This window comes from Syngnathus floridae, chromosome 14, assembly GCF_059516105.1.
Source record: "Syngnathus floridae isolate MCC-2025c chromosome 14, RoL_Sflo_1.0, whole genome shotgun sequence".
Taxonomy (NCBI): Eukaryota; Metazoa; Chordata; class Actinopteri; order Syngnathiformes; family Syngnathidae; genus Syngnathus; species Syngnathus floridae.
The window spans coordinates 7,477,782-7,500,900 of record NC_142426.1 but is presented as its reverse complement, the minus strand read 5'-3'; the positions used below and the strand labels follow the sequence as shown (position 1 = coordinate 7,500,900).

At 42.9% G+C, this 23,119-nt stretch overlaps 3 protein-coding genes across 16 annotated transcripts in view; 2 read left to right on the top strand and 1 right to left on the bottom strand.

Annotated features, from left to right (window-relative positions):
• The window catches only part of LOC148387453 (receptor-type tyrosine-protein phosphatase S-like), a 55,200-nt gene extending 51,663 nt beyond the window's left edge, over nt 1-3,537 (top strand). For all 7 annotated transcript variants that reach the window (XM_088395670.1, XM_088395666.1, XM_088395668.1 and 4 more), the window contains 3 exons: nt 509-663; nt 735-870; nt 1,012-3,537. In XM_088395670.1, the coding sequence (XP_088251796.1) occupies nt 509-663; nt 735-870; nt 1,012-1,080 (360 nt within the window). In that variant the 3' untranslated portion in view covers nt 1,081-3,537. The remainder of the gene's footprint in view (nt 1-508; nt 664-734; nt 871-1,011) is intronic.
• An 8,293-nt stretch (nt 3,538-11,830) lies between these two features.
• LOC148387451 (alpha/beta hydrolase domain-containing protein 17A-like) lies at nt 11,831-22,936 on the bottom strand. Of its 5 annotated transcripts, XR_015862767.1 has the most exons (9): nt 22,706-22,935; nt 22,250-22,335; nt 21,690-22,135; nt 21,408-21,602; nt 21,131-21,310; nt 20,755-21,011; nt 19,879-19,993; nt 14,712-19,431; nt 11,831-13,326 (listed from the first exon to the last, which is right to left on the bottom strand). XR_015862767.1 is itself a non-coding variant. In XM_088397107.1 (6 exons), the coding sequence occupies exons 3-6, from the start codon at nt 22,130-22,132 to the stop codon at nt 20,786-20,788; spliced, it is 1,044 nt and encodes a 347-aa protein (XP_088253233.1). In that variant the 5' UTR covers nt 22,133-22,135; nt 22,250-22,335; nt 22,706-22,936; the 3' UTR covers nt 11,831-20,785. The 5 variants fall into 5 exon arrangements, 1 of the variants encoding a protein (XP_088253233.1); XR_015862766.1 differs by having other exon boundaries at nt 19,879-21,011; nt 22,706-22,936; XR_015862765.1 differs by having other exon boundaries at nt 14,712-19,993.
• LOC148387452 (uncharacterized) lies at nt 14,016-18,323 on the top strand. 4 transcript variants are annotated; one of them, XM_088397109.1, is made up of 13 exons: nt 14,016-14,185; nt 14,747-14,875; nt 14,960-15,011; nt 15,196-15,268; nt 15,480-15,583; nt 15,653-15,742; nt 16,188-16,259; nt 16,354-16,416; nt 16,579-16,678; nt 17,001-17,045; nt 17,128-17,230; nt 17,353-17,454; nt 17,943-18,323. In XM_088397109.1, exons 1-13 carry the CDS (start codon nt 14,139-14,141, stop codon nt 17,956-17,958), a joined length of 996 nt encoding a protein of 331 aa, XP_088253235.1. In that variant the 5' UTR covers nt 14,016-14,138; the 3' UTR covers nt 17,959-18,323. The 4 variants fall into 4 exon arrangements, with proteins under 4 accessions (XP_088253235.1, XP_088253234.1, XP_088253237.1 ...); XM_088397108.1 differs by having other exon boundaries at nt 16,576-16,678; XM_088397111.1 differs by lacking the exon at nt 17,001-17,045.
• Nucleotides 22,937-23,119: the final 183 nt, after the last annotated feature.

Genomic DNA, 23,119 nt, shown 5'->3' with positions numbered 1-23,119 from the left:
CCTGTCCTGCCCAGACGCCACATGAACAGATGCTGTATTGATCTCCATTAAAGGGGAGTCAGAAAGGCTGAGCGGAGGAGAAAAGATGTTATTGCCTCCAGAGAGGCTGACAATAGCGGACGTTTCAGTGGCAAGTTCACCACAGCCGCTGATCCGGGGTCAGATAACTGTAATCATTAGAAGCGCAAAAAGGAAATTACCAGCCAGTTGGCTCACTGAGCAGTCAATGCAGCAAGAGTGCCATTTTTACAATACTATAAAATGAAATATAGTGATGCCGTATTTCCTCAAATAGCTGTGCCTTGATAAATGTGTTATCTAGTGCAGTTTCACAATCTTTATTGTTGTTGATTTTTTAATTTTGCATAGATCTTAAATAGGCAAAATAGGAAGATGCAAATTTAAAACACTACAACAGAGATATATCTAATGTTTTCACCATCTGAAGCATTTGGCGAAAACTTTCTATGAGAACTTCGATTAAATCGCCTTTCGAACTCACCCTCAGGACGGCCAATCACGAACAGTCCGTCAGTTCCAGTTCACTGACTGGCCCGAGCAAGGTGTGCCCAAATCCGGTGAAGGCTTCATTGATTTCATTGGCCAAGTGCACAAAACTAAAGAGCAATTTGGCCAGGATGGACCGATCAGTGTTCATTGCAGGTGAGATGTTGCCCAATAGCGTCTCCCCCTCAGAGGGTACTCGGGGTAATTGATTGCAATTTTGGCTGCAGTGCTGGCGTGGGTCGGACGGGGGTCTTCATCACTCTGAGCATTGTGCTGGAGAGGATGCGCTATGAAGGGGCAGTAGACATTTTCCAGACTGTCAAAATGCTGCGGACACAGAGACCAGCCATGGTGCAGACCGAGGTACGTCGGCATGTTCTTCTCACAATTCAAATATATTATTATTTTTATTATTATTATTAAATATTTTATTAAATTGATATATTAATCATTATTATTAATAATATTTTTTTTAATCATTCAAAATTATTTTCTCTCATGCAGGATGAGTACCAATTCTGTTACCAGGCTGCTCTGGAGTACTTGGGTAGCTTTGACCACTATGCAACATAAACCAAGACGCAACAGCAAAGAAGGAGCAAAAGACAAAAGAGGAAAGAAAGATCTACACCAAGAAGGACGACAACAAAAAAAACAACAACAAATCTGTGTCTAACAACAGCCACGCTCTTTTCTGCTAAAGAGCCGCGCTAGACTCTCCATGTGTAATCCATATACTTACCTCAGTGTTCCAAGTGTGAAGGACGTATAATAATACATATGTGTCGTGGTCAACTATCTCCAATACCAGTGAAACACAAAAACAGGAATTTACAATTCTCTCTGTGTAGAAATACTAAAAGAAAAAACACACACAAAGAGCCTGGATATTTGCTGCACCCTTAATGGGCTTTTTAATCCTCAACTTTGTATCTATCGCTTTGGTGTACTCATGGGTCACAAAGGTCAACGTTTCTATGTGTACGTGAGTCTCTTTCTAAGGTGTCTAACCGATCGTTACGAAAGCCGGTGGTTCGGAAGACTCACTTGAGACGTGACCACCGCTATCAAGACAGAGCGGACGTTGCTAATATCCGACGCACAGTGCCAACACGAGCCAATCAACTGCGGCCCACGAACACGAATTGTCAGTCTGGCCAAGAGAGACTCTGAATATTCCGGACCGGGCTGGCCGCTATCGTCCGGCGCCTTGGACAAAAGCTTGCTTGCTGTTTTGCTTGTGTTGGTCCTTCATCGTCCCTCTGCTCTACTCTTCGTCACGCCAGGCCCATTTCGTCGGCTCCGGTAGGGGCTCGACGATAAGGACGCCGTTGAAAGACCTTCCTTATTTTGTCTCATGTTCTGTGTGTGTTTTTCTTCATTATCATTGCCTTACACTGATTTGTTTTAACATGCTGCTTTGCTCTCATGCTTAACTATTATCGTACACAATTTTGAAATGAGAATGAAAGTCCATCTCAAGCGAGCCGGAATGAATTTAATCTCGTTGGTTGGCATAAAAGGGAGAGAAAAATAATCTTCGCTCACATACAGCGGTGCCTTGAGATACTGGTTGAAATGAGTCGTGGGTGAATTTTTTTCTTTTGTAAAAACATCAAGCAGTAGTTTGACAGATAATCAACAGTTATTAAAAAAAAGGGGGGCCTTCAAGATGTTTATTGCTACTCCAAGTTGAATCATAAGCATATTATTTCTCTGCCCCAAAAACACTAAGATTGCAGTTTAGTGAGTTACTTAGTCTTCTTAGTTTGTCTCTTCAAGACCCCCAGTGGCCGAATCACACACACCATAAAGAACTGTATATTTTTTTACTTTACAATTGATTACGTTATGACTATTTTTTTTTTGTAACGTAAATGTTTTGAAGAAATTTTCCGTCCTCAAAACATGCTTTTGTGTTGTTGTTGGGTTTTGGGGGATCTTGGAATGGATTATGACATTTCCATATTTTATGTTAGAAAAACGTATCTCAAGGCACCACTGTGGTAAAATTTATTCTCTGCCACTTAGTTGACCAACATGAAAATTCCATGTACAGAACATCCGGACTTGCCGCTTGAGTTTAATTTGGCATATAATCACGCTGAATTGATCCCGCGTGGTGACTCAACAGCACAGCGTTGTCAGTGTGTCAAAATTGATGAGATTTCGCCCGATTTTGTACATACTGCCCAACAACACAGCCGAGCACAAGACAGAACGGCAGGATTGGATGTGATGTAGTTCTTAATGTCGCAAAAAACAAGCCTTATCGTGTCATATTTATTTCATGTGTTTTTTTTTAAAGATACTATTTTGTTACGCTTTGTTATTTTTTTGTTACGCTTTGTTTTTATTGGAGTATCTAGCTAGTAACTATAACCAATGTGTTTTATGTTTTTATTTTCTATTTTCTTTTATTACGGTGGTGGTTTTTTTTGTTTGTTTTTTTACTTATTTACTCGATTACAAAGTATGCCCTCTGTGTAGGGTGCTCTTTGATACCGATCACTGATGTCCAACTGTTAGAGATGTATTTTAGAGGAAGTCCTAGTTTAAGTTTACAGCGATGACCTTTCGATGCCCAAAAAAAACGTCCCCCCCTCCCATGCCCTTTCCTGTTTGACCTCCATAGCAACAACATGAGTTACATCATAACAAAAAGGTCACAGGGCATCAGAGGAGACGCTCAGATGTAGTTTGCTAAAGCACACGGTAGCAAGTGTATTTTGGACAGATGGCTCAGCGGCACATTTTACTCGCCCTTCATTTTAAAAATTATTCCGATATGAAGTCGATGTGAGGTCTAGAAGTCTTGACAGTGCGTGACATATATGGAAATATGTAATTCCTTCGCTTTCTAACCAATTGTTGTGTCAAGAGGATGCACACACGAGGCGTAGTGATGAGATTGTGTGTTTGAGGGCCATCCTCCTTCACTTCTGTACCCGTTCTTTCCTTTCCAAGCATAGATGTAGATATAATATCTTGACTTTGTATTAAAAGCAGATGATTGGATATACAGCACAATGGCATTGGATTCTTATTTATTTTAATTTTTTTTTGGGTGGTGTGGAGTGTGCTCATTTGCTGTCCACTAGAGGGAGACAAAGATGCAGCCTGGCTTTTTTTTTTTTTTTAAGCCAAAAACTATATTGTACTGTACTATATATCAGCAGTCGTGCTTCATAATATGAATACATGTTACCTGTAGATCAGTGCGTCTCAAATAGTGGGACCAGGGGGGCGCGGCGTGATACCAAATCACACGGACACTCCATTAGGTACACCGCCATTTTCAAGTGTACCTAATAACAGGTCACTTTATTAGGGAAATATCATGGTCAAAGGTCACAGGTGTCAAGCTCTAGTCCTCGGGGCCGCATTCCAACATGTTTTCCAAGTGACCCTCGTTAAGTGCAGGTGCGTGAAAAGTTTTAGCTCCTTTTGAACGTGAAAGTGGCTAAAACTTTTCACACAGGTGCACTTAACGAGGGCATCACACGGACACTCCATTAGGTACACCGCCATTTTCAAGTGTACCTCATAACAGGCCACTTTATTAGGGAAACATCATGGTCAAAGGTCACAGGTGTCAAGCTCTAGTCCTCAGGGCCGCGTTCCAACATGTTTTCCAAGCTACCCTCGTTAAGTGCAGGTGCGTGAAAAGTTTTAGCTCCTTTTGAACGTGAAAGTGGCTAAAACTTTTCACGCAGGTGCACTTAACGAGGGCATCACATGGACACTCCATTAGGTACGCCGCCATTTTCAAGTGTACCTAATAACAGGCCACTTTATTAGGGAAACATCATGGTCAAAGGTCACAGGTGTCAAGCTCTAGTCCTCAGGGCCGCGTTCCAACATGTTTTCCAAGCTACCCTCGTTAAGTGCAGGTGCGTGAAAAGTTTTAGCTCCTTTTGAACGTGAAAGTGGCTAAAACTTTTCACGCAGGTGCACTTAACGAGGGCATCACATGGACACTCCATTAGGTACGCCGCCATTTTCAAGTGTACCTAATAACAGGCCACTTTATTAGGGAAACATCATGGTGAAAGGTCACAGGCGTCAAGCTCTAGTCCTCGGGGCCGCATTCCAACATGTTTTCCAAGTGACCCTCGTTAAGTGCAGGTGCGTGAAAAGTTTTAGCTCCTTTTGAACGTGAAAGTGGCTAAAACTTTTCACACAGGTGCACTTAACGAGGGCATCACACGGACACTCCATTAGGTACACCGCCATTTTCAAGTGTACCTCATAACAGGCCACTTTATTAGGGAAACATCATGGTCAAAGGTCACAGGTGTCAAGCTCTAGTCCTCGGGGCCGCATTCCAACATGTTTTCCAAGTGACCCTCGTTAAGTGCAGGTGCGTGAAAAGTTTTAGCTCCTTTTGAACGTGAAAGTGGCTAAAACTTTTCACGCAGGTGCACTTAACGAGGGCATCACACGGACACTCCATTAGGTACACCCCCATTTTCAAGTGTACCTAATAACAGGCCACTTTATTAGGGAAACATCATGGTCAAAGGTCACAGGTGTCAAGCTCTAGTCCTCGGGGCCGCGTTCCAACATGTTTTCCAAGCTACCCTCGTTAAGTGCAGGTGCGTGAAAAGTTTTAGCTCCTTTTGAACGTGAAAGTGGCTAAAACTTTTCACGCACCTGCACTTAACGAGGGCATCAGACGGACACTCCATTAGGTACACCGCCATTTTCAAGTGTACCTAATAACAGGCCACTTTATTAGGGAAACATCATGGTCAAAGGTCACAGGGGTCAAGCTCTAGTCCTCGGGGCCGCGTTCCAATATGTTTTCCAAGTTACCCTCGTTAAGTGCAGGTGCGTGAAAAGTTTTAGCTCCTTTTGAACGTGAAAGTGGCTAAAACTTTTCACGCACCTGCACTTAACGAGGGCATCACACGGACACTCCATTAGGTACGCCGCCATTTTCAAGTGTACCTAATAACAGGCCACTTTATTAGGGAAATATCATGGTCAAAGATCACAGGTGTCAAGCTCTAGTCCTCGGGGCCGCGTTCCAATATGTTTTCCAAGTTACCCTCGTTAAGTGCAGGTGCGTGAAAAGTTTTAGCTCCTTTTGAACGTGAAAGTGGCTAAAACTTTTCACGCAGGTGCACTTAACGAGGGTAACTTGGAAAACATATTGGAACGCGGCCCCTCGAGGACTGAAGGTCGACACCCCTGGTTTAAGTGAAAATTACCACACCCGCCCTCACCCCCACTTTCTGATTGGCTGTTTTATCTGTGACGTCACTTGGTCACTCCATTAGGTACACCGCCATTTTTAGGTGTACCTAATAACAGGCCACTTCATTAGGGAAAAATCATGGCCAAAGCTGAACTGGAAGTGAGAAGTGCCACACCTGCCCTCACCCCCACCTCCTGATTGGCTGGTTGATCTGTGACGTCACACGGACACTCCATTAGGTACACCACCATCTTCAGGTGTACCTAATAACTTTATGCATTTTTTATTCGTGTCAAGAATGTGTATTTGACTACTTGCTCTTTATTTTGGGGGACACTAACACATATTACACAACGTAAAACATATACATATTGTCATATAAAGCAGTTAACCAAATGTCAGATTTTTATTTTCATGCTCAAAAAAATAAAAACAAGGAAGAAAACACCAGACAAGTTTGAACAGGTTTTAATGTTTATTAAAATAATAATAATAACAATAAAAGTAAATTTCAAACCAGCAATCTAATGTGAAATTGCAGTAGATATATTGGATAACAATATTTAGGCGTGTATATATGCATACACGTTATTTTAAGTGTTATAAGATAAAGATTACCCAAAGAGAAGTTGTTGCATAACGGCGCATCCCTTCATGCAATAAAGTTAGCCGTTAGCTTGGAGAAAACGTGCATAAAAGAAGTGGTGTTTCAGTGAGTCGTTCTTTCTTTCTTTGGCAAATCGTAAATCAACATTCTGGCTTACATAGTTCACGCCAGGAGACGCAACACGTTCACTGACTGATCCGTTGATGCACGGAAGGAAGGAAGGCAGTTGACTCGTTCGCGAACGGGAAAGTCAGGAAGTCAGGAAAGTCGTCCCCCTCGCGATGAACTGGAAATGCGAATCACTCACTCAGTTTCGTTCGTCGGTGAACGAGGAATGCAATTCAGGTGACGTCATTTTCTTCTTCGTTTTGTTTTACGGCGAGGTGGCACCAGCTTCAATGAGCATTACTGCTACCTACTGGTTGAAGTCATATGAACTTTTTAGAACAGTGAACTGCGCATGCGCCGCGGCTCACGATATGCTGACCGGGAGTTTTCTTTATATCTTTCCCAAAGCCGTGGAAGAACCGAAAGAAATGCTTTCGCTGGGTAGAAGCTTGTAAATGGCAGGGATTTACAGTACATAATGTCACCAAAGACACATATATATATAATTGACAATTATTCTCAAAGCATCCCCTGATCTTAAGCTCCCAAGAGAGCAAGGAAAACTACTAAAAGAAAGAGTCGTATCATTTATTTCAGCCAAAATTTTTATCATAGAAAATTTGCAACACAGTTGCTAGTGTGCTGCCCCATATAACCATACACCTCCTTAGAGCTAGGATTAGAGCTAGGGTGAGGCTTAGGGCTAGGGTTAGGGCGAGAGCTAGGGTTAAGGCTAGAGCTAGGGTTAGAGCTAGGGTTAGGGTTACGGTTAGGGTTAGAGCTAGAGTTAGAGTTAGAGCTAGGGTTAGAGCTAGGGTTAGGGGTAGAGCTAGAGCTAGGGTTAGAGCTAGTGTTAGGGTTAGAGCTAGAGCTAGGGTTAGGGTTAGAGCTAGAGCTAGGGTTAGGGTTAGAGCTCGGGTGAGAGCTAGTGTTAGAGCTAGGGTTAGAGCTAGGGTTAGAGCTAGAGTTAGAGCTAGGGTTAGAGCTAGGGTTAGAGCTAGAGCTAGGGTTAGAGCTAGGGTTAGGGTTAGAGCTAGGGTTAGGGTTAGGGTTAGAGCTAGGGTTAGACTAGGGTTAGAGCTAGAGCTTGGGTTAGGGTGAAAGCTAGGGTTAGAGCTAGGGTTAGGGTTAGAGCCAGAGCTTGGGTTAGGGTGAAAGCTAGGGTTAGAGCTAGGGTTAGGGTTAGAGCCAGAGCTTGGGTTAGGGTGAGAGCTAGGGTTAGGGCTAGGGTTAGAGCTAGAGCTAGGGTTAGAGCTAGGGTTAGGGTTAGGGTTAGAGCTAGGGTTAGGGTTAGAGCTAGGGTTAGCTAAGGGTTAGGGTTAGAGCTCGGGTGAGAGCTAGAGCTAGAGCTTGGGTTAGGGTGAGAGCTAGGGTTGGAGCTAGGGTTAGGGTTAGTGCTAGAGCTTGGGTTAGGGTGAGAGCTAGGGTTAGGGCTAGGGTTACAGCTAGTGTTAGGGTTAGAGCTAGAGTTAGGGTTAGCTAAGGGTTAGGGTTAGAGCTAGGGTTAGACTAGGGTTAGAGCTAGAGCTTGGGTTAGGGTGAGAGCTAGGGTTAGAGCTAGGGTTAGGGTTAGAGCTAGAGCTTGGGTTAGGGTGAGAGCTAGGGTTAGAGCTAGGGTTAGGGTTACAGCTAGTGTTAGGGTTAGGGTTAGAGTTAGGGTTAGAGCTAGGGTTAGTGCTAGGGTTAGGGTTAGAGCTAGAGCTAGGGTTAGGGTTAGAGCTAGCCTGACCCTAACCCTAGCTCTAGCTCTACCCCTAACCCTAGCTCTAACCCTAACCCTAACTCTAGCACTAGCTCTAACCCTAACCCTAGCCCTAGCCCTAACCCTAACTCTAGCTCTAACCTGAACCCTAGCTCTAACCCGAACCCTAGCTCTAACCCTAACCCTAGCTCTAACCCTAGCTCTAACCCTAGCTTTAGCTCTAACCCTAACCCTAGCCTTAGCTCTAACCCTAGCTCTAAACCTAACCCTAGCTCTAACCCTAGCTCTAGCTCTAACCTTAGCTCTAACCCTAACACTAGCTCTAACGCTAAACCTAGACCTAGCTCTAACCCTAGCTCTAACCCCAGCCCTAGCTCTAACCCTAGCTCTAGCTCTAACCCTAGCTCTAACCCTAACCCTAGCTCTAACCCTAGCCTTAGCTCTAAACCTAACCCTAGCACTAGGTCTAAGCTTAGCTCTAACCCTAACCTTAGCTTTAACTCTAACCCTAACCCTAGCTCTAATTCTAGCACTAACCCTAGCTTTAAACCTAACCCTAGCTCTGGTTATATGGGGCAGCACACGAGCAACTGTGTTGCAAATTTTCTATGATAAAAGTTTGAGGTCCCACTGAGATTCGATCCCAGGTCGCTGGGGGGACAGCCCAGAGCACTAACCACTACAGGGTTAGAGCTAGGGTTAGAGCTAGGGTTAGGGTTAGGCTAGAGCTAGGGTTAGGGTTAGAGCTAGGGCTAGGGTTAGGGTCAGGCTAGCCCTAACCCTAACCCTAGCTCTAACCCTAACCCTAACCCTAGCACTAGCACTAACCCTAGCACTAACTCTAACCCTAACCCTAACCCTAGCTCTAGCTCTAACCCGAACCCTAGCTCTAACCCGAACCCTAGCTCTAACCCGAACCCTAGCTCTAACTCTAACCCTAGCTCTAACCCTAGCTCTAACCCTAGCCTTAGCTCTAACCCTAGCCTTAGCTCTAACTCTAGCTCTAAACCTCACCCTAACCCTAGCTCTAACCCTAACCCTAGCTCTAGCTCTAACCTTAGCTCTAACCCTAACCCTAACCCTAACCCTAGCTCTAACGCTAAACCTAGCTCTAGCTCTAACCCTAACCCTAACCCTAGCTCTAACCCTAACCCTAGCTCTAGCTCTAACCTTAGCTCTAACCCTAACCCTAGCTCTAACGCTAAACCTAGCTCTAGCCCTAACCCTAACCCTAGCTCTAACCCTAGCTCTAGCCCTAACCCTAGCCTTAGCTCTAACTCTAGCTCTAAACCTCACCCTAACCCTAGCTCTAACCCTAACCCTAGCTCTAGCTCTAACCTTAGCTCTAACCTAACCCTAGCTCTAACGCTAAACCTAGCCCTAGCTCTAACCCTAGCTCTAACCCTAGCTCTAGCTCTAACCCTAGCTCTAGCTCTAACCCTAGCTCTAACCCTAACCCTAGCTCTAACCCCAGCCCTAGCTCTAACCCTAGCTCTAGCCCTAACCCTAACCCTAGCTCTAACCCTAACCCTAGCACTAGCACTAACCCTAGCACTAACTCTAACCCTAACCCTAGCCCTAGCCCTAACCCTAGCTCTAGCTCTAACCCGAACCCTAGCTCTAACCCGAACCCTAGCTCTAACTCTAACCCTAGCTCTAACCCTAGCTCTAACCCTAGCCTTAGCTCTAACCCTAACCCTAGCCTTAGCTCTAACTCTAGCTCTAAACCTCACCCTAACCCTAGCTCTAACCCTAACCCTAGCTCTAGCTCTAACCTTAGCTCTAACCCTAACCCTAACCCTAGCTCTAACGCTAAACCTAGCTCTAGCTCTAACCCTAACCCTAGCTCTAACCCTAGCTCTAGCCCTAACCCTAGCCTTAGCTCTAACTCTAGCTCTAAACCTCACCCTAACCCTAGCTCTAACCCTAGCTCTAGCTCTAACCTTAGCTCTAACCTAACCCTAGCTCTAACGCTAAACCTAGATCTAGCTCTAACCCTAGCTCTAACCCTAGCTCTAACGCTAAACCTAGCTCTAGCTCTAACCCTAACCCTAACCCTAGCTCTAACCCTAACCCTAGCTCTAGCTCTAACCTTAGCTCTAACCCTAACCCTAACCCTAGCTCTAACGCTAAACCTAGCTCTAGCCCTAACCCTAACCCTAGCTCTAACCCTAGCTCTAGCCCTAACCCTAGCCTTAGCTCTAACTCTAGCTCTAAACCTCACCCTAACCCTAGCTCTAACCCTAACCCTAGCTCTAGCTCTAACCTTACGTAGCTCTAACCTAACCCTAGCTCTAACGCTAAACCTAGATCTAGCTCTAACCCTAGCTCTAACCCTAGCTCTAGCTCTAACCCTAGCTCTAGCTCTAACCCTAGCTCTAACCCTAACCCTAGCTCTAACCCCAGCCCTAGCTCTAACCCTAGCTCTAGCCCTAACCCTAACCCTAGCTCTAACCCTAACCCTAGCACTAGCACTAACCCTAGCACTAACTCTAACCCTAACCCTAGCCCTAACCCTAGCTCTAGCTCTAACCCGAACCCTAGCTCTAACCCGAACCCTAGCTCTAACTCTAACCCTAGCTCTAACCCTAGCTCTAACCCTAGCCTTAGCTCTAACCCTAACCCTAGCCTAAGCTCTAACTCTAGCTCTAAACCTCACCCTAACCCTAGCTCTAACCCTAACCCTAGCTCTAGCTCTAACCTTAGCTCTAACCCTAACCCTAACCCTAGCTCTAACGCTAAACCTAGCTCTAGCTCTAACCCTAACCCTAGCTCTAACCCTAGCTCTAGCCCTAACCCTAGCCTTAGCTCTAACTCTAGCTCTAAACCTCACCCTAACCCTAGCTCTAACCCTAGCTCTAGCTCTAACCTTAGCTCTAACCTAACCCTAGCTCTAACGCTAAACCTAGATCTAGCTCTAACCCTAGCTCTAGCTCTAACCCTAGCCCTAACCCTAGCTCTAACCCTAGCCTTAGCTCTAAACCTAACCCTAGCACTAGCTCTAACCTTAGCTCTAACCCTAACCTTAGCTTTAACTCTAACCCTAGCTCTAACTCTAGCACTAACCCTAGCTTTAAACATAACCCTAGCCCTGGTTATATGGGGCAGCACACGCGCAACTGTGTTGCAAATTTTCTATAATAAAAGTTTGAGGTCCCACTGAGATTTGAACCCAGGTCGCTGGGGGGACAGCTCAGAGCACTAACCACTACACTATGGAAGCCTCGCTCATCTTGCATGCAATATGTATGATTTTATGGAGCAGCTCACAAGCGAATACATCACTGAAGACTCCACAGCAGATGTCATCACAGCACATTGTGTACACGAACACCTAGCAAAGTGCAATTTAAAATGACACTTTCGAAGTACCCAAAGTTAAACTTCAATTCACTTGAAACTGGAATGCACATCACTAATACAAAACAGCGCATACGACCACAAGCTGTATGGTCTAAATAGCCGACTGGTTGATGACACGGGCTCTTGCGCGGGAAGATCTTGGTTCGAGCCTAGGTAAGAGGCTATTATTAAATGTGCTTTTATTGTGCAATTAACCCTTTATTTATTTATTCTTTTTTTTTAACCTCGTGTAGCGTACCTATTGAAGTGTCCATGAGGTGTACCTACACATATTGTCATATAAAGCAGTCTGATTTTTGTTTTAATTGGCGAATAAAGAAATAAGGAATAAAACACCAGACAAGTTTTAACATAAATGTTTATTAAAAATAATAATATCAAAAGTAAATTTCAAACCAGCAATCTAATGTGAAATTACAGTAGATATTGAATAACAATATTTAGGTGTATATATGCATACACGTTATTTAAAAACTACTATAAGTGTTATACCACTATGCTACAGTGTTTACCAGCTCAGTGGCCTTGTGTTAGAGTGCCCGCCCTGAGATTGGGAGGTGGTGGTTTCAAACCCCTGCCGGGTCATACCAGTGACCATAACAATGGTACCCATTTCTTCCCTGCTTGGCACTCAGTGTAAGGGGTTGAATGGGGCTCTGCTGCTGCTCACGATCACTGGAATTTTAACTTTTAAAATCAAGGTTACCCAAAGAGAAGCATAATCTCCCTGTTTTTGCATAACGGCGCATCCCTTCAGAATAGAATCGATCTTTATTGTCATTGTCACACATGACACCAAGTACCAACCGATCAGTGCAAAATAAATAGAATAAAAAGTTAAAAAATACAATAAAGTTAGCCGTTAGCTTGGAGAAAACGTGCATAAAAGAAGTGGTGTTTCAGTGAGTGGTTCTTTCTTTCCTTGGCAAATCGTAAATCGGCTTCCATAGTGCACGCCAGGAGGGAGACGCAACACGTTCACTGACTGATCCGTCGATGCACGGGAAGGAAGGCAGTTCACCCATTAACTCGTTCGCGAACGGGAAAGTCAGGATTTGTTCTCTCACCGATCCATCCTCACGATGAACTGGAAATGCAAATCACTCACCAACTGACTCGTTCCCTCACTGACCCGTTCTCGCTATGAACCGGAAATGCAAATCACGACTCGCTCGTGAACGGGAAGTTACGTCACTTTCTTCTTCGTTTTGTTTTACGGTGAGGTGGCACCAGCTTCAATGCGCATTACTGACATCTACTGGTTGATAATTGAGAAGCACTGCTGTAGATGTACTTTATTTAAAACACTGGTTTTTACAACACTAGTTACACACGCAATCTAATAAGAGAATCTAATAAAAGAACAAGAATAAATTCAATTGAAATCCATCCGCGCAATCACTGTTATATTTATTATTATGTATTCATTAGGTGGAAAGAAAAGCAAAGTGGTGTGTTCAACAAGTAAAGATGGTAAGAATTTTGGTGCAGAAATATTTAGGGACTTTTTTTCGAGTTCCAATGTAATTTCCCATCCCCAAGAATCATAATGGAACCTCAAGTCTTCTTGATATCCTCCGAACCAGGAAGTTGTCTGAAGTTATTTTTTTTTAACAGTAGTCAGGTGATGTGTCATTTGAGCATTTCAGATTGTCAAAAAATACTAACGACATGACGCCCATTTTGGCATCATTCAATTTGGTGAAAGTTAAAACCACAATGACAAAGACAAAAACACAAGTACATTTTTCTGCTTTCACTTGAACTCTAAAAATACTCGGAACCATTTTTGGTTTGACAGAAAACAGTCGCACATTCCACTTATCAACCGTTGAGCTGAAAATAAAAAAAAAAACTTTGTTATCTTTGCGCCAATGACAGGAAATGTTCAAGACAACGATCAGCACACAAATCTTGGCTAGGGTGAAGTTCAAATGATTTGATGTATGAAATATCTAACTGCCATGATTACTGATAGAGTACAATAAAATTCCACTTCAAAAAAGATTTACGTTACTTACGTTTGTGTCAACCACAAATTTAGTTGTTTTTTTTAAACTATTTCATTTCTTTTGTGTGGGAAAAAAAGTTTTTTGCTGATTATAAAATGTCAGAAATACACATTTAATTCCTTTTTTCTACAATGGTTCCAAATTGTATTATTATAATCCTGCTTGCAAACTTGCATTGATAAAGATTTTTCTATAAATATGTACCTCGGTCCAATGTTTATAAACATGCTATGATTTATTACTTACACGTTTAGGTAATAAGGTAATAGCTACAGTAAGTTTATTTTTTGAACGAGCAAATGTGACATGGAGATATGAAATGTCTGATGCTTATCAGTGCTGGCTAAGCTGGTTATCATCTCGTGACAACAATGTGGTAACCATTAGCAACCGTTGCCTTGGTTAGGTTTACATTTACCCCAATTGGTTGGTTTCTGACATAGCCCAGCTGTCGCTCACATCTGATTGGCTGATCCGGCTTGTTGTGGGCTGTTCACACCTTGTCTCAGAATTTCCTTTCCTGCCTCTCACTCTCTAACCGGAATGAAGCCACGGACAAGTGCTCTGTACACTTCTGAAGATTTTTTGCTCATTAGTGGATATATGTGAAAGCGCATTGGCTTGTGTTATGTTTCCATGATGAGTCTGAAGCACAGGAAGTTCTCACTGGACAGCTCCATGCTGTAAGTATGTCGCACAAGGAAGTTCAACTCTGGTTTGTCCTGTCAGTGCTATTACGCATTGATCAAAAATGAAAGCAGTACAGTTCAATTGTATTTAACTTTTCAGTGTTATATCTTTGCATTTGTATTTCATTTCCACTTTTATTTTATTAATCCAATCATTATGTCGTTATGTTTTTATTTATTTCCTATACTTAAGCACAGTATTATGTTCAAACCATTAGTAAAGTTAAACTGTTTTGCTCTTTAAGATTGAAACTTGAGTGTTTTTGGATAAACACATGGGTCTACTATCCTATTGTAATGTTGGTCGTAATGTTAATGGAATTTTAGGATGACTAGATCTGAACATGAGCTGAAGTGAAAGTGTAAGAGAAGCAAAGATTACACAGTCTAACATTCACATTCTAGATCATTGATGGGCAACTAAAATGATGGAGGGGGGGGGGTTGCTTGAGCAAGCTCCAACAATGAACTCATGGTGCAAAAAAATAAAATGTGATTTGGACATTGCTACCCTACACACCTGTATCACAAAATCCCTTTCCTCTGTATGCTCAGCTCCCAGGATGCAACAAGCCACAGTCACCGCAGAGGCTCCCACCATTTTCACCTCAAGAAACACAGAACAAGTCATGAGGATGTTGAACAGGATATCCAGGAACTAAATCAAAATTCCAACGGCATCAAGTAGACTTACTTTTATAATTATAGTAGGACATCAATCATGATTGTTTTCTACCAATCTGATTCCTGACATAATTATGTTCTCAGGGAGATCGCGGAGGAGGGCGTTGATCGGACTGATGGGCTCATCCGCCACCATGTACTTCCTGCTTCCTTCACTCGTATTTTGGCAGAACATTTTATTAATTGTCCTCATTACACACTCTTGGGACACTTCACTTGACACACCTACACGATGTCCTGTAATGCAGGGCCACAGTAGCTGTGCCAAATGTGGCCAGTGAATGTAAATTTATATATTTGTTGTTGTTTTTTCATTTCAGAGTTTCTCGAAACACAATCAAACCTTCCACAAACTCTTCCATGAAATCCCTGAAGAAGAGAAGCTTACACATAGTGAGTTGACATTTTTGTGGACAGTAATTTCCCAAATTTTAACCTATACAATACAAACAAAATTACTAGTTTCAAAGTAGGGTTTCATACTAGGGTTAGGGTTTCAACTTAAGGTTAATATTTCAAACTATGGTTTCAAACTAGGGTTAAGGGTTTTGCATCTAAAGGTTAAAGTGGCTCACAATCATTTGAATTATATTGTTTTCCCCAGCTTTTGTTTGCTCCCTGCAAAAGGAAGTGCCTTATCATGGAAAACTTTACATCTCGGAAAACCACGTGTGTTTCTTCTCATCCGTGCTACTCAAAGAGACCAAGGTAGGATGATGGAAAACTGTGTACCTGATCATACTGTGCTGCGCCTAAGCAGGGCTGTGCACGTTGCAGGTGGTCATGCCCACATCCATCATCACTGAGGTGAAGAAACTAAACTCAGCTTTGTCCATGCTGTCCATACAAACTGCTGATGGCGACAAGGTCAGATAACGCTTTTGCATTGTATTTTAGGAGTTTCAAATGATTATAAATTAAAAATCATTGCAAGAAGTTGATCAAAAACATACAGTGATGTGAGGATTGTTATCTGTCGACATGTGTTGCTGCACCATTTGAATTCACCTATTGATTACTCAATATGAACCTGTTGTATGCTAACAATGTGCTAGCGAAGGCTATGTAGGTTTTTAAAATACAAAACATGTGATTGGTGGCAATAAACAGGAGCACATAGTTTGTTCACTTCCCTGTAAATTTGAAGTGTAAGATTCGACACGCTCTCAGTTCATTAAAGCAGCATTGACCCAATCGTATCTTGAAGGAAGTCACTCGAAAATAAATGGGTGTTAATTTGTTCCAGTGATGTGAAATTAAAAATAATCCAATTAGTTTCCTCATTGCTGATCACTCATTTTTCCCCCCTCAGTACTTTTTTATGTCTTTGAGGAACCGAGAGATGTGCTATAATCTCCTCAAGAGTGTCTGCTCACATGCTCAGGTGAGTGTGCCAAATACTGAGCGTGCATAGCGTCATACCAAGGCATTATCAGATTTTTTCTTCTTTTTTGAATTCTATTTGGGTAACAACACAGGGAGACAGCGCCAAAAGTAGCCCTATTGGCTCCTCTGCTGAGAATGAAGCTGAGTCCAACATGGTGAGTTCCATGTTGCTGTAGACACTTGAATGTTATGAGTTTCAGCAAGAGGAGAGTCACCATAACTCAAACATTCCATTCAGGAATGCTGACTTTGACATTTTCTTATGGAAAATTATTAAACTAGTCATAATAAGTATGATTTACATGTCCAAACAGCAGGTCTCCGGTCATTCCAGCATTGACGACGCCGTGGATCAGGGACAATATGGCAAAAGTCTTGATGACAACATCCTTCAATCAGCCAGTAAACCTAAGACAGGTAACGTTCATTACCTTCTTGACGACGGTCTGGATGTATCAAGTCGAGACAGTTTTAGGATGATCCTCTCCGATTTTGTTGACAAGCCGTGTATTGATGATGTCATTCAAAAACAACACTAACAAAAAAAAAACCACATGAAGCACTGATTAGTGGGACACAGGTGGTAGAAGAACGTATTGCTCAATGAAATGTTCAAACTGATTATATTGTTCCCATTTTTTTTAAACTTATCTGATGAGACGTTGGTGACAAATCATATAAAATCCAATTTTCTAAAAATAACTTTGCTCCCCTTAATTCCCTGAACATTCTATCTTAGCAAGTTCCACACGAAGCATGTCTACAACAGAAGAGGCGGACAATGGTGTGTGTTAGCCTTTAAAAAAAATTTCACTCACTCATCAGGAAAAGAAGAAACGTTCATGCAAATTCATTTGTCTCACCAGCTTCAACAAGGTTGTGGAACATGATGGAGGATGCCATTATGTTCTTCTTCTCCCGACGACAAACAGGGAACTTCAGCATGGTCTTCTTCATCTACTTGATACTGTAAGTGGTATGATTATTGACAAGTGCTTCTTTGTCTATAAAGAGCAGTTAAAGTTGAAAAGATAATGTTTTGTTGTAACTATTTTCTTGCATTGTGTGTGTATGTGTGCGTGTGTGTGTAGGTTGGTCCTGCTGCTGTTGGTGTCTGGCTATATCGGGCTCAGGATGTTAGCTTTGGAGAAGCAGCTAACCTCTTTGACTGAGCTGTCCTTTCTTGACAAAGAGTAAGTACACACACATACACACTTTCTTTGGTATTGGCTCAAACCGGTTTAAAACCATTACTGGCAAGATCAGATTAAACTGGAAGGGCATAGCTGTCTGTCTACCTGTTTGCCACTGAGGCTGAAAAAAGGCAAGTGATTACATTCCAGCAGTCGCACCCAGGGGTGTTTGCAAAGTCATAGTGGCTACTGCTTGGATATATTTTCTGCAAAGTCATCATCTGCCACAGCGAAATCTAAGCAAAATGGCAAAGAAAAGAATCATTTAGCAAATGCATTTTATGACTGAAGTCATATGGAGTGGTTCAGAATCAATATTTATCTAATAATGTGACAAAGACATGTTGAAAAAAAAAATTGTAATCAACAGAGATATTACGATATTCATGTGATTGCACTGGGAATGAGAAAGATCACAATGATTAGGTTGTTGAACTTGTTATCCTCTGCCTGCATCACTAACTCACCTCTTTGTTTTGATATTTTAGACATCAAGAAACATAACCAGGATCATCAACCATCAGCAGTTTACCCATGATTCACTGTGTAATTAAGTGTTTTGCCCTTTATGTCTACTGTGCCTAGGCAGATCACAAAAGTTCAGTTTGAGAAACATAGAGGGTAGGTTTTCTTCACCCAAAGTAAGCAGTTGGTTTAAGTTTTTTTATGTTCAGAAAGAAATGTTTGCGTCCGGGGAGAAATGAGCGCTTTTTTACTTGTAGGAGGTAAAACTTAGCCAGTAGAGGGCACTGTTTCCGTCCTAACAATAGCATCAGCTTAACGCTCCCCCTCCAGTTTATTAATTTCAATTCATTTTGTCATTGTATTTGTTGCCAAAATTTGTAAATAAATAACTTTGTTACACCCTGGCTAACTTTGAAATGTCTTATTTCCAAAACAGGAAGAAACCTTTACAATGCTTGTAAAGTTTTTCTTTCTTTGTACATAAGTGATCTTTTATTTTGTTATCCATAAAAAGGTCAAGATTCAGTCCCATGTATTGATTCCATTACATCATAGTCTCAGTTCAAAAAGCAACATAAAATTACAAATCATAATACAAAGAATAGAATAGGTAAGTACAGTAACCTTACAGTATAAACAGTCCACTAGTATTGTTCAAGTAGCCCCCACCCACCCACCTACTGCTTGACCCCAGGACAAAACTTAGAATTCATTAGTTGGAATCAACAATAAAAAATTCAAATACATGTCCTTTTTTTTTTCTTTTAAAGCGCTTCAAAGACCCAATGCCATTGGTTTAGTTTTGCCCTCATATACTGTAGAATACATAGTAGATAGAACAGGGGTGTGGACCTCCAGTCCTCGGGGGCCGCGTTCCAATATGTTTACCCTCGTTAACCACACCTGCGTGAAAAGTTCAGTTCATTTTCACGTTCTGCAGGAGCCGAACTTTTCACACAGGTGCACTTAACGAGGGAATCTTGGAAAAACATGTTGGAATGCGGCCCTCTGGAGGACTGGAGTTTGACACCCCTGAGATAGAACATCCCACCCCATCATCACTTGCTCTGCAAAACACAATAGACATGCATACAGTTTGCACTGTTCAATTCCTCCACCCTCCGATAAATGTTCAGGGCGCAGGAAACAAGAAACATCAACCCTAGTGGCGCATCAAAAACGGTTACATTTACACCCCATAACCCATGCGAGATGGATCCCTGAAAACACGACTCTTATCTTCTAATTCCGAGAAAAAAATGTCTTTGAACACATGTGGCGGATCCCTGGTTTAAGGTGGTAACAGATCTCCGTAATTTCAACAACACGCACGCAATGCAAAAGACGACAACCGATGAGATTCCCTGTTTGAAAGGATGAGCGATCCGAGCAGCGGCATCACAAGTCCGAAAGAAGAAAGAAAAACAAAATGAAACAACGCTCTCACCTCACGTGAACTTATTCGGGTGCACTAACTGGTCCTACAGGTTCTCCTAAAGGAAGCCTGGCCAACTGAAGACAAGAACACACAAACTTTACATCATTATACCCTTGTTACAATAGTGCTGAACTTAAGACCTGCTTTTTTCATGCTTAATCTGACACATATATCATAGTTGTGTACATATACTGTCGTACAGTACATGAGTGTTGGATGTGCGTGCGTGTGTGTGTGTGGTGGAACCTGCACCACACAAAGTAAGAAGGTAATGCATGGCTTGGGTCAGACAGGAAGTGGTGGGCCCCACGAGTCGTCGGGCTCAAGGGCATTTGAAAATCACATGGGTAGACCCAGATAGCAACATAGTGGAACCTCCAAAGTCATGTGAAAATTGAAGTTGTGACAAAAATGCGAAATGACGATTCAACTTTGGAGGTTCCGCTGTCGTCCTGAGTTTGAACATGTCATGAAGGGCATGATGAGTTCTTGAGTTTAACGCTCCATGACACGAGCTTCACCTTTAATGGCTCCCACGTTAACTTGTCTCCCCTTTGACTGTTTGCGAACGAACATGAAGGGTTGCGAAAACATCCACGCGCGCGACTTCACAAACACTCCAGCCAACTCATTTGCCTGTGGGAGAAAAGCAACACAAGGACAAATTACAAATCCCTGTTAGGAGGAGCAGCGAGGAGTAAAAAGGCAAAAGCTACGGTACTGCCAGGAAACATGGCGGACATGGCCAGTTTGTGTTTTTGTACAGCGGAGTTAAGTGGTGTTGGGAGGACAAAATAAAATCTCAAGGAAGTTATTAGCTGGCAGTCCGTTGGATATCCACTGACAGATGAATTGAGGTCTGACCAGTGTTGTAGTCCACAAAAAAGCTGGTCAAACTGTGGAGGTATTCTTCATACATATACACACACACCAAAAAAAAAAAAACATATTGATAAGTCACTAAAAATTTCCCTCACTCACTACTAGCCAAGTCACAAGGGTGTCCTTCATTTTTTTGCCTCTCACACATTCGTGATATGAATATTAAGCCAAGATTTTAAATCCTGGAGCACAATCATTCATTCACTTTTCAATGACATCTGTGTGCCTTTTGGAACAAAACACATAGTTGTTACTTTTTTTTTTGTTAGAAGAAAGCTTTCAATTGTTTTTACTTGAAATGTGAAGCTCAGTAGAACTCCCCCCCCACATTACCAAAACACTACACAACAGATAAATACACAATGACATTTTTTTTTTTTTTTTAAATGCTCAAATCTTGCACAGACTGTTATTTGAATGCAATCGTTTTAAAAAGTAACAAGTTGTTTAAAAGACACACAGATGGTGTATGTCTGAGTCACACTTTTCTCAAACATTCACACACACACACACACCCTGGCAGCTGCAAGAGAAACTGTTCCATTCTTAGGCGTGCTGTGCAGCCAGGTCCTGGTTGATGAAGCGCCGTAGCCTCTCGAGGTACTGACTGTAAAGCTCAATGTCGTTGTGACCGGCGCCCTCCACCCAGAGGGGCTCCACGGCCTTTGGGCAGCGCTCAAACAGGGCCAGGCCGTGGGAGAAGTCGATCACCTCGTCCTCTGTACCGTGGATGATGAGCACTGGAGACGGGATCTTTGACACCTTCTCGATGCTGGGTGGATAGGAGAAAAGAAACTTAAAGAAATTAAGAAACCTATGCTGCTGTTGGCAAGTCAGAAATGTCCTACTCATCAATCAGACCGGTGGCATGATAAAAGTGTGAAGGCTCACTTGGGGAAGGCGTCGAAGCAGTACGTCTTCTTAGTGTCGGGGAAGGCCACCCTCATGCCGGAGGTGAGAGGAGAATGAAGCACGACGGCAGCACACTCGAAGCGTGACGCCAAGTCCACTGTGGGCACTGTGCCGATGCTTTGCCCGTATAAGATGATGTTCTCAGGGCTTATGCCGTACCTAAAACAGATGGCGGCATTTCATGAAGTCATGATTGCGGTGTGACATGTGTGTCGTCACTCTTCGTGTCCATCGAATGGGGAGTGGAAAAACCTACCGAGAGCGCAAGGCATGCCAGGCGGCATCTATATCAGCGTAAAGGTTCTTCTCTGAAGGCTTGCCAGTACTGACCCCATAGCCTGAGTAATCGTAAGAGAATATATTGCAGTTGATGCGTGTGCCCAAGCCGATGTAGAAGCTGCTCATCTGACCCAGGTCGACTGCGTTGCCATGTGAAAACAACACGGTGAACCTAAGGGGGTAAAATGAGAGAAATTAGGGAAGGACAACCTCCGGCTTAAAATATGAGGTCATACTAAAAAAGAAAATGACTACTCACCTAGCATTAGGGGCACAGCGTATGTACATGCACCCGACCTTGTTCCCTCGGGTAGACCTGGTCAGGAACACGTCGGTCACATCCAGCTCTCTCTGGGAATACTGAAATTCTGCTCTCTCCGTGAGATGCAGCTTCCACCTGCTCTCACATCCACTCCCGACCCCAGAACTACCGCCTCCTCCAGTGCTGGTGCCTCCACCACCTCCTCTGTCCCCACCGCTACCTGCACCCAAACGCGACCGTAGTCCGGGAGCTCCCAAAGAAGGGAGGGTGCTTCCGGTGGTGGAACCCGATGCAGTTCCAGTTCCAGACGCGGGATCTGGGTCAGGGAGGAGGGCGTATGTGGGCTCTGGGGGGAGGAAAGCTAATTTGGCTGCTATGCGACTGGGGCAAGGAGGGCAGCAGAACAGGCAGCATAGCTCTCGTATGGACAGACCATTCATCTTCTGCAAGACCAAATGAAAACAGGAGAAGCACATTACATTTAAATCTCTCCCTATCTAACCTTATCTGATGTCAATAGCAAGGAATTACTGCATACTATTCCTCCACGACTTTACCTGTATTCTAAAATCCCCGGGTCTTGGATCAGACTGGCACACAGTGGTGCCAAGGTCTTACAGTACAGTCACTGAGCCCGATGGATCTTTCAGAAAACAAACACAGAGGAAAGAACATTTCGACATCAAATGTTTCAGCCACGATCAGAGGGCTGTGTTTGTGTCTGCTTTTTTCTGTGACTAACAATGGAATATGAGCTCCAGGAGCGACAGCCGAGACAGATATGCTAATTAATCATATGCGATCACCTCTAACGCATTCCGGCATAAATCTTGCTTTTCACAGCTAGATGTGAGTGAGCGCATGACGTATGGACGTGAACAATTTTAGAGTTGATATCGAGGTACTGTCTAGATTCATAAGTAAATAAAACAGCTAGCGTTAGCAAGGCAACTAGCCAGACAGATAGCTAGCGTTAGAGGATTAGCCTGTTAGCATCAGAGCTAGCTACTTACCAATTCACGGTACGTTGTCAGAAAGGCTGCTGTGGTCCGATTTGTACGCACAAGCAGCACAACACTTCGACAGTCCTCTTTGTGTCTTGACATGGATGGTTTTACTCAAATATACTGACGTCTTTTTGAGAGATGATGCTATCAGGATTAAATAAATACACAGCTACGAGATTTTTTTTTCTCTTGCACTGTACAATTACATCCGGAAGTGACGTAAGGAGTGAGCCCATCTGGAAAAAATAACTTTATTGCAATGCTGCTGTGAACAATGGACACAAACGCGTTATCATATTATACTATACTATATTTTATTATTAATTATAGTTATTATATTTAGGACATTTATTATATTTAAACATGTAAACTGTATAACTTTAGCTGCACAACGAAAGACCAGATGTATTTTCTTTTTAA

What these genes read in the sequence shown, in the direction of transcription:
- LOC148387452 (XM_088397108.1), top strand. Translation starts at nt 14,139, where the DNA reads ATGATGAGTCTGAAGCACAGGAAGTTCTCACTGGACAGCTCCATGCT. An exon ending in AGAAGAGAAGCTTACACATA is followed by an intron (nt 15,269 to 15,479) that starts GTGAGTTGACAT and finishes TGTTTTCCCCAG; the next exon opens with CTTTTGTTTGCTCCCTGCAA. An exon ending in AGCCAGTAAACCTAAGACAG is followed by an intron (nt 16,679 to 17,000) that starts GTAACGTTCATT and finishes ATTCTATCTTAG; the next exon opens with CAAGTTCCACACGAAGCATG.
- LOC148387451 (XM_088397107.1), bottom strand. Translation starts at nt 22,132, where the DNA reads ATGAATGGTCTGTCCATACGAGAGCTATGCTGCCTGTTCTGCTGCCCT. An exon ending in CGCTGTGCCCCTAATGCTAG is followed by an intron (nt 21,603 to 21,689) that starts GTGAGTAGTCAT and finishes TTACCCCCTTAG; the next exon opens with GTTCACCGTGTTGTTTTCAC. An exon ending in TGGCATGCCTTGCGCTCTCG is followed by an intron (nt 21,311 to 21,407) that starts GTAGGTTTTTCC and finishes CATCTGTTTTAG; the next exon opens with GTACGGCATAAGCCCTGAGA.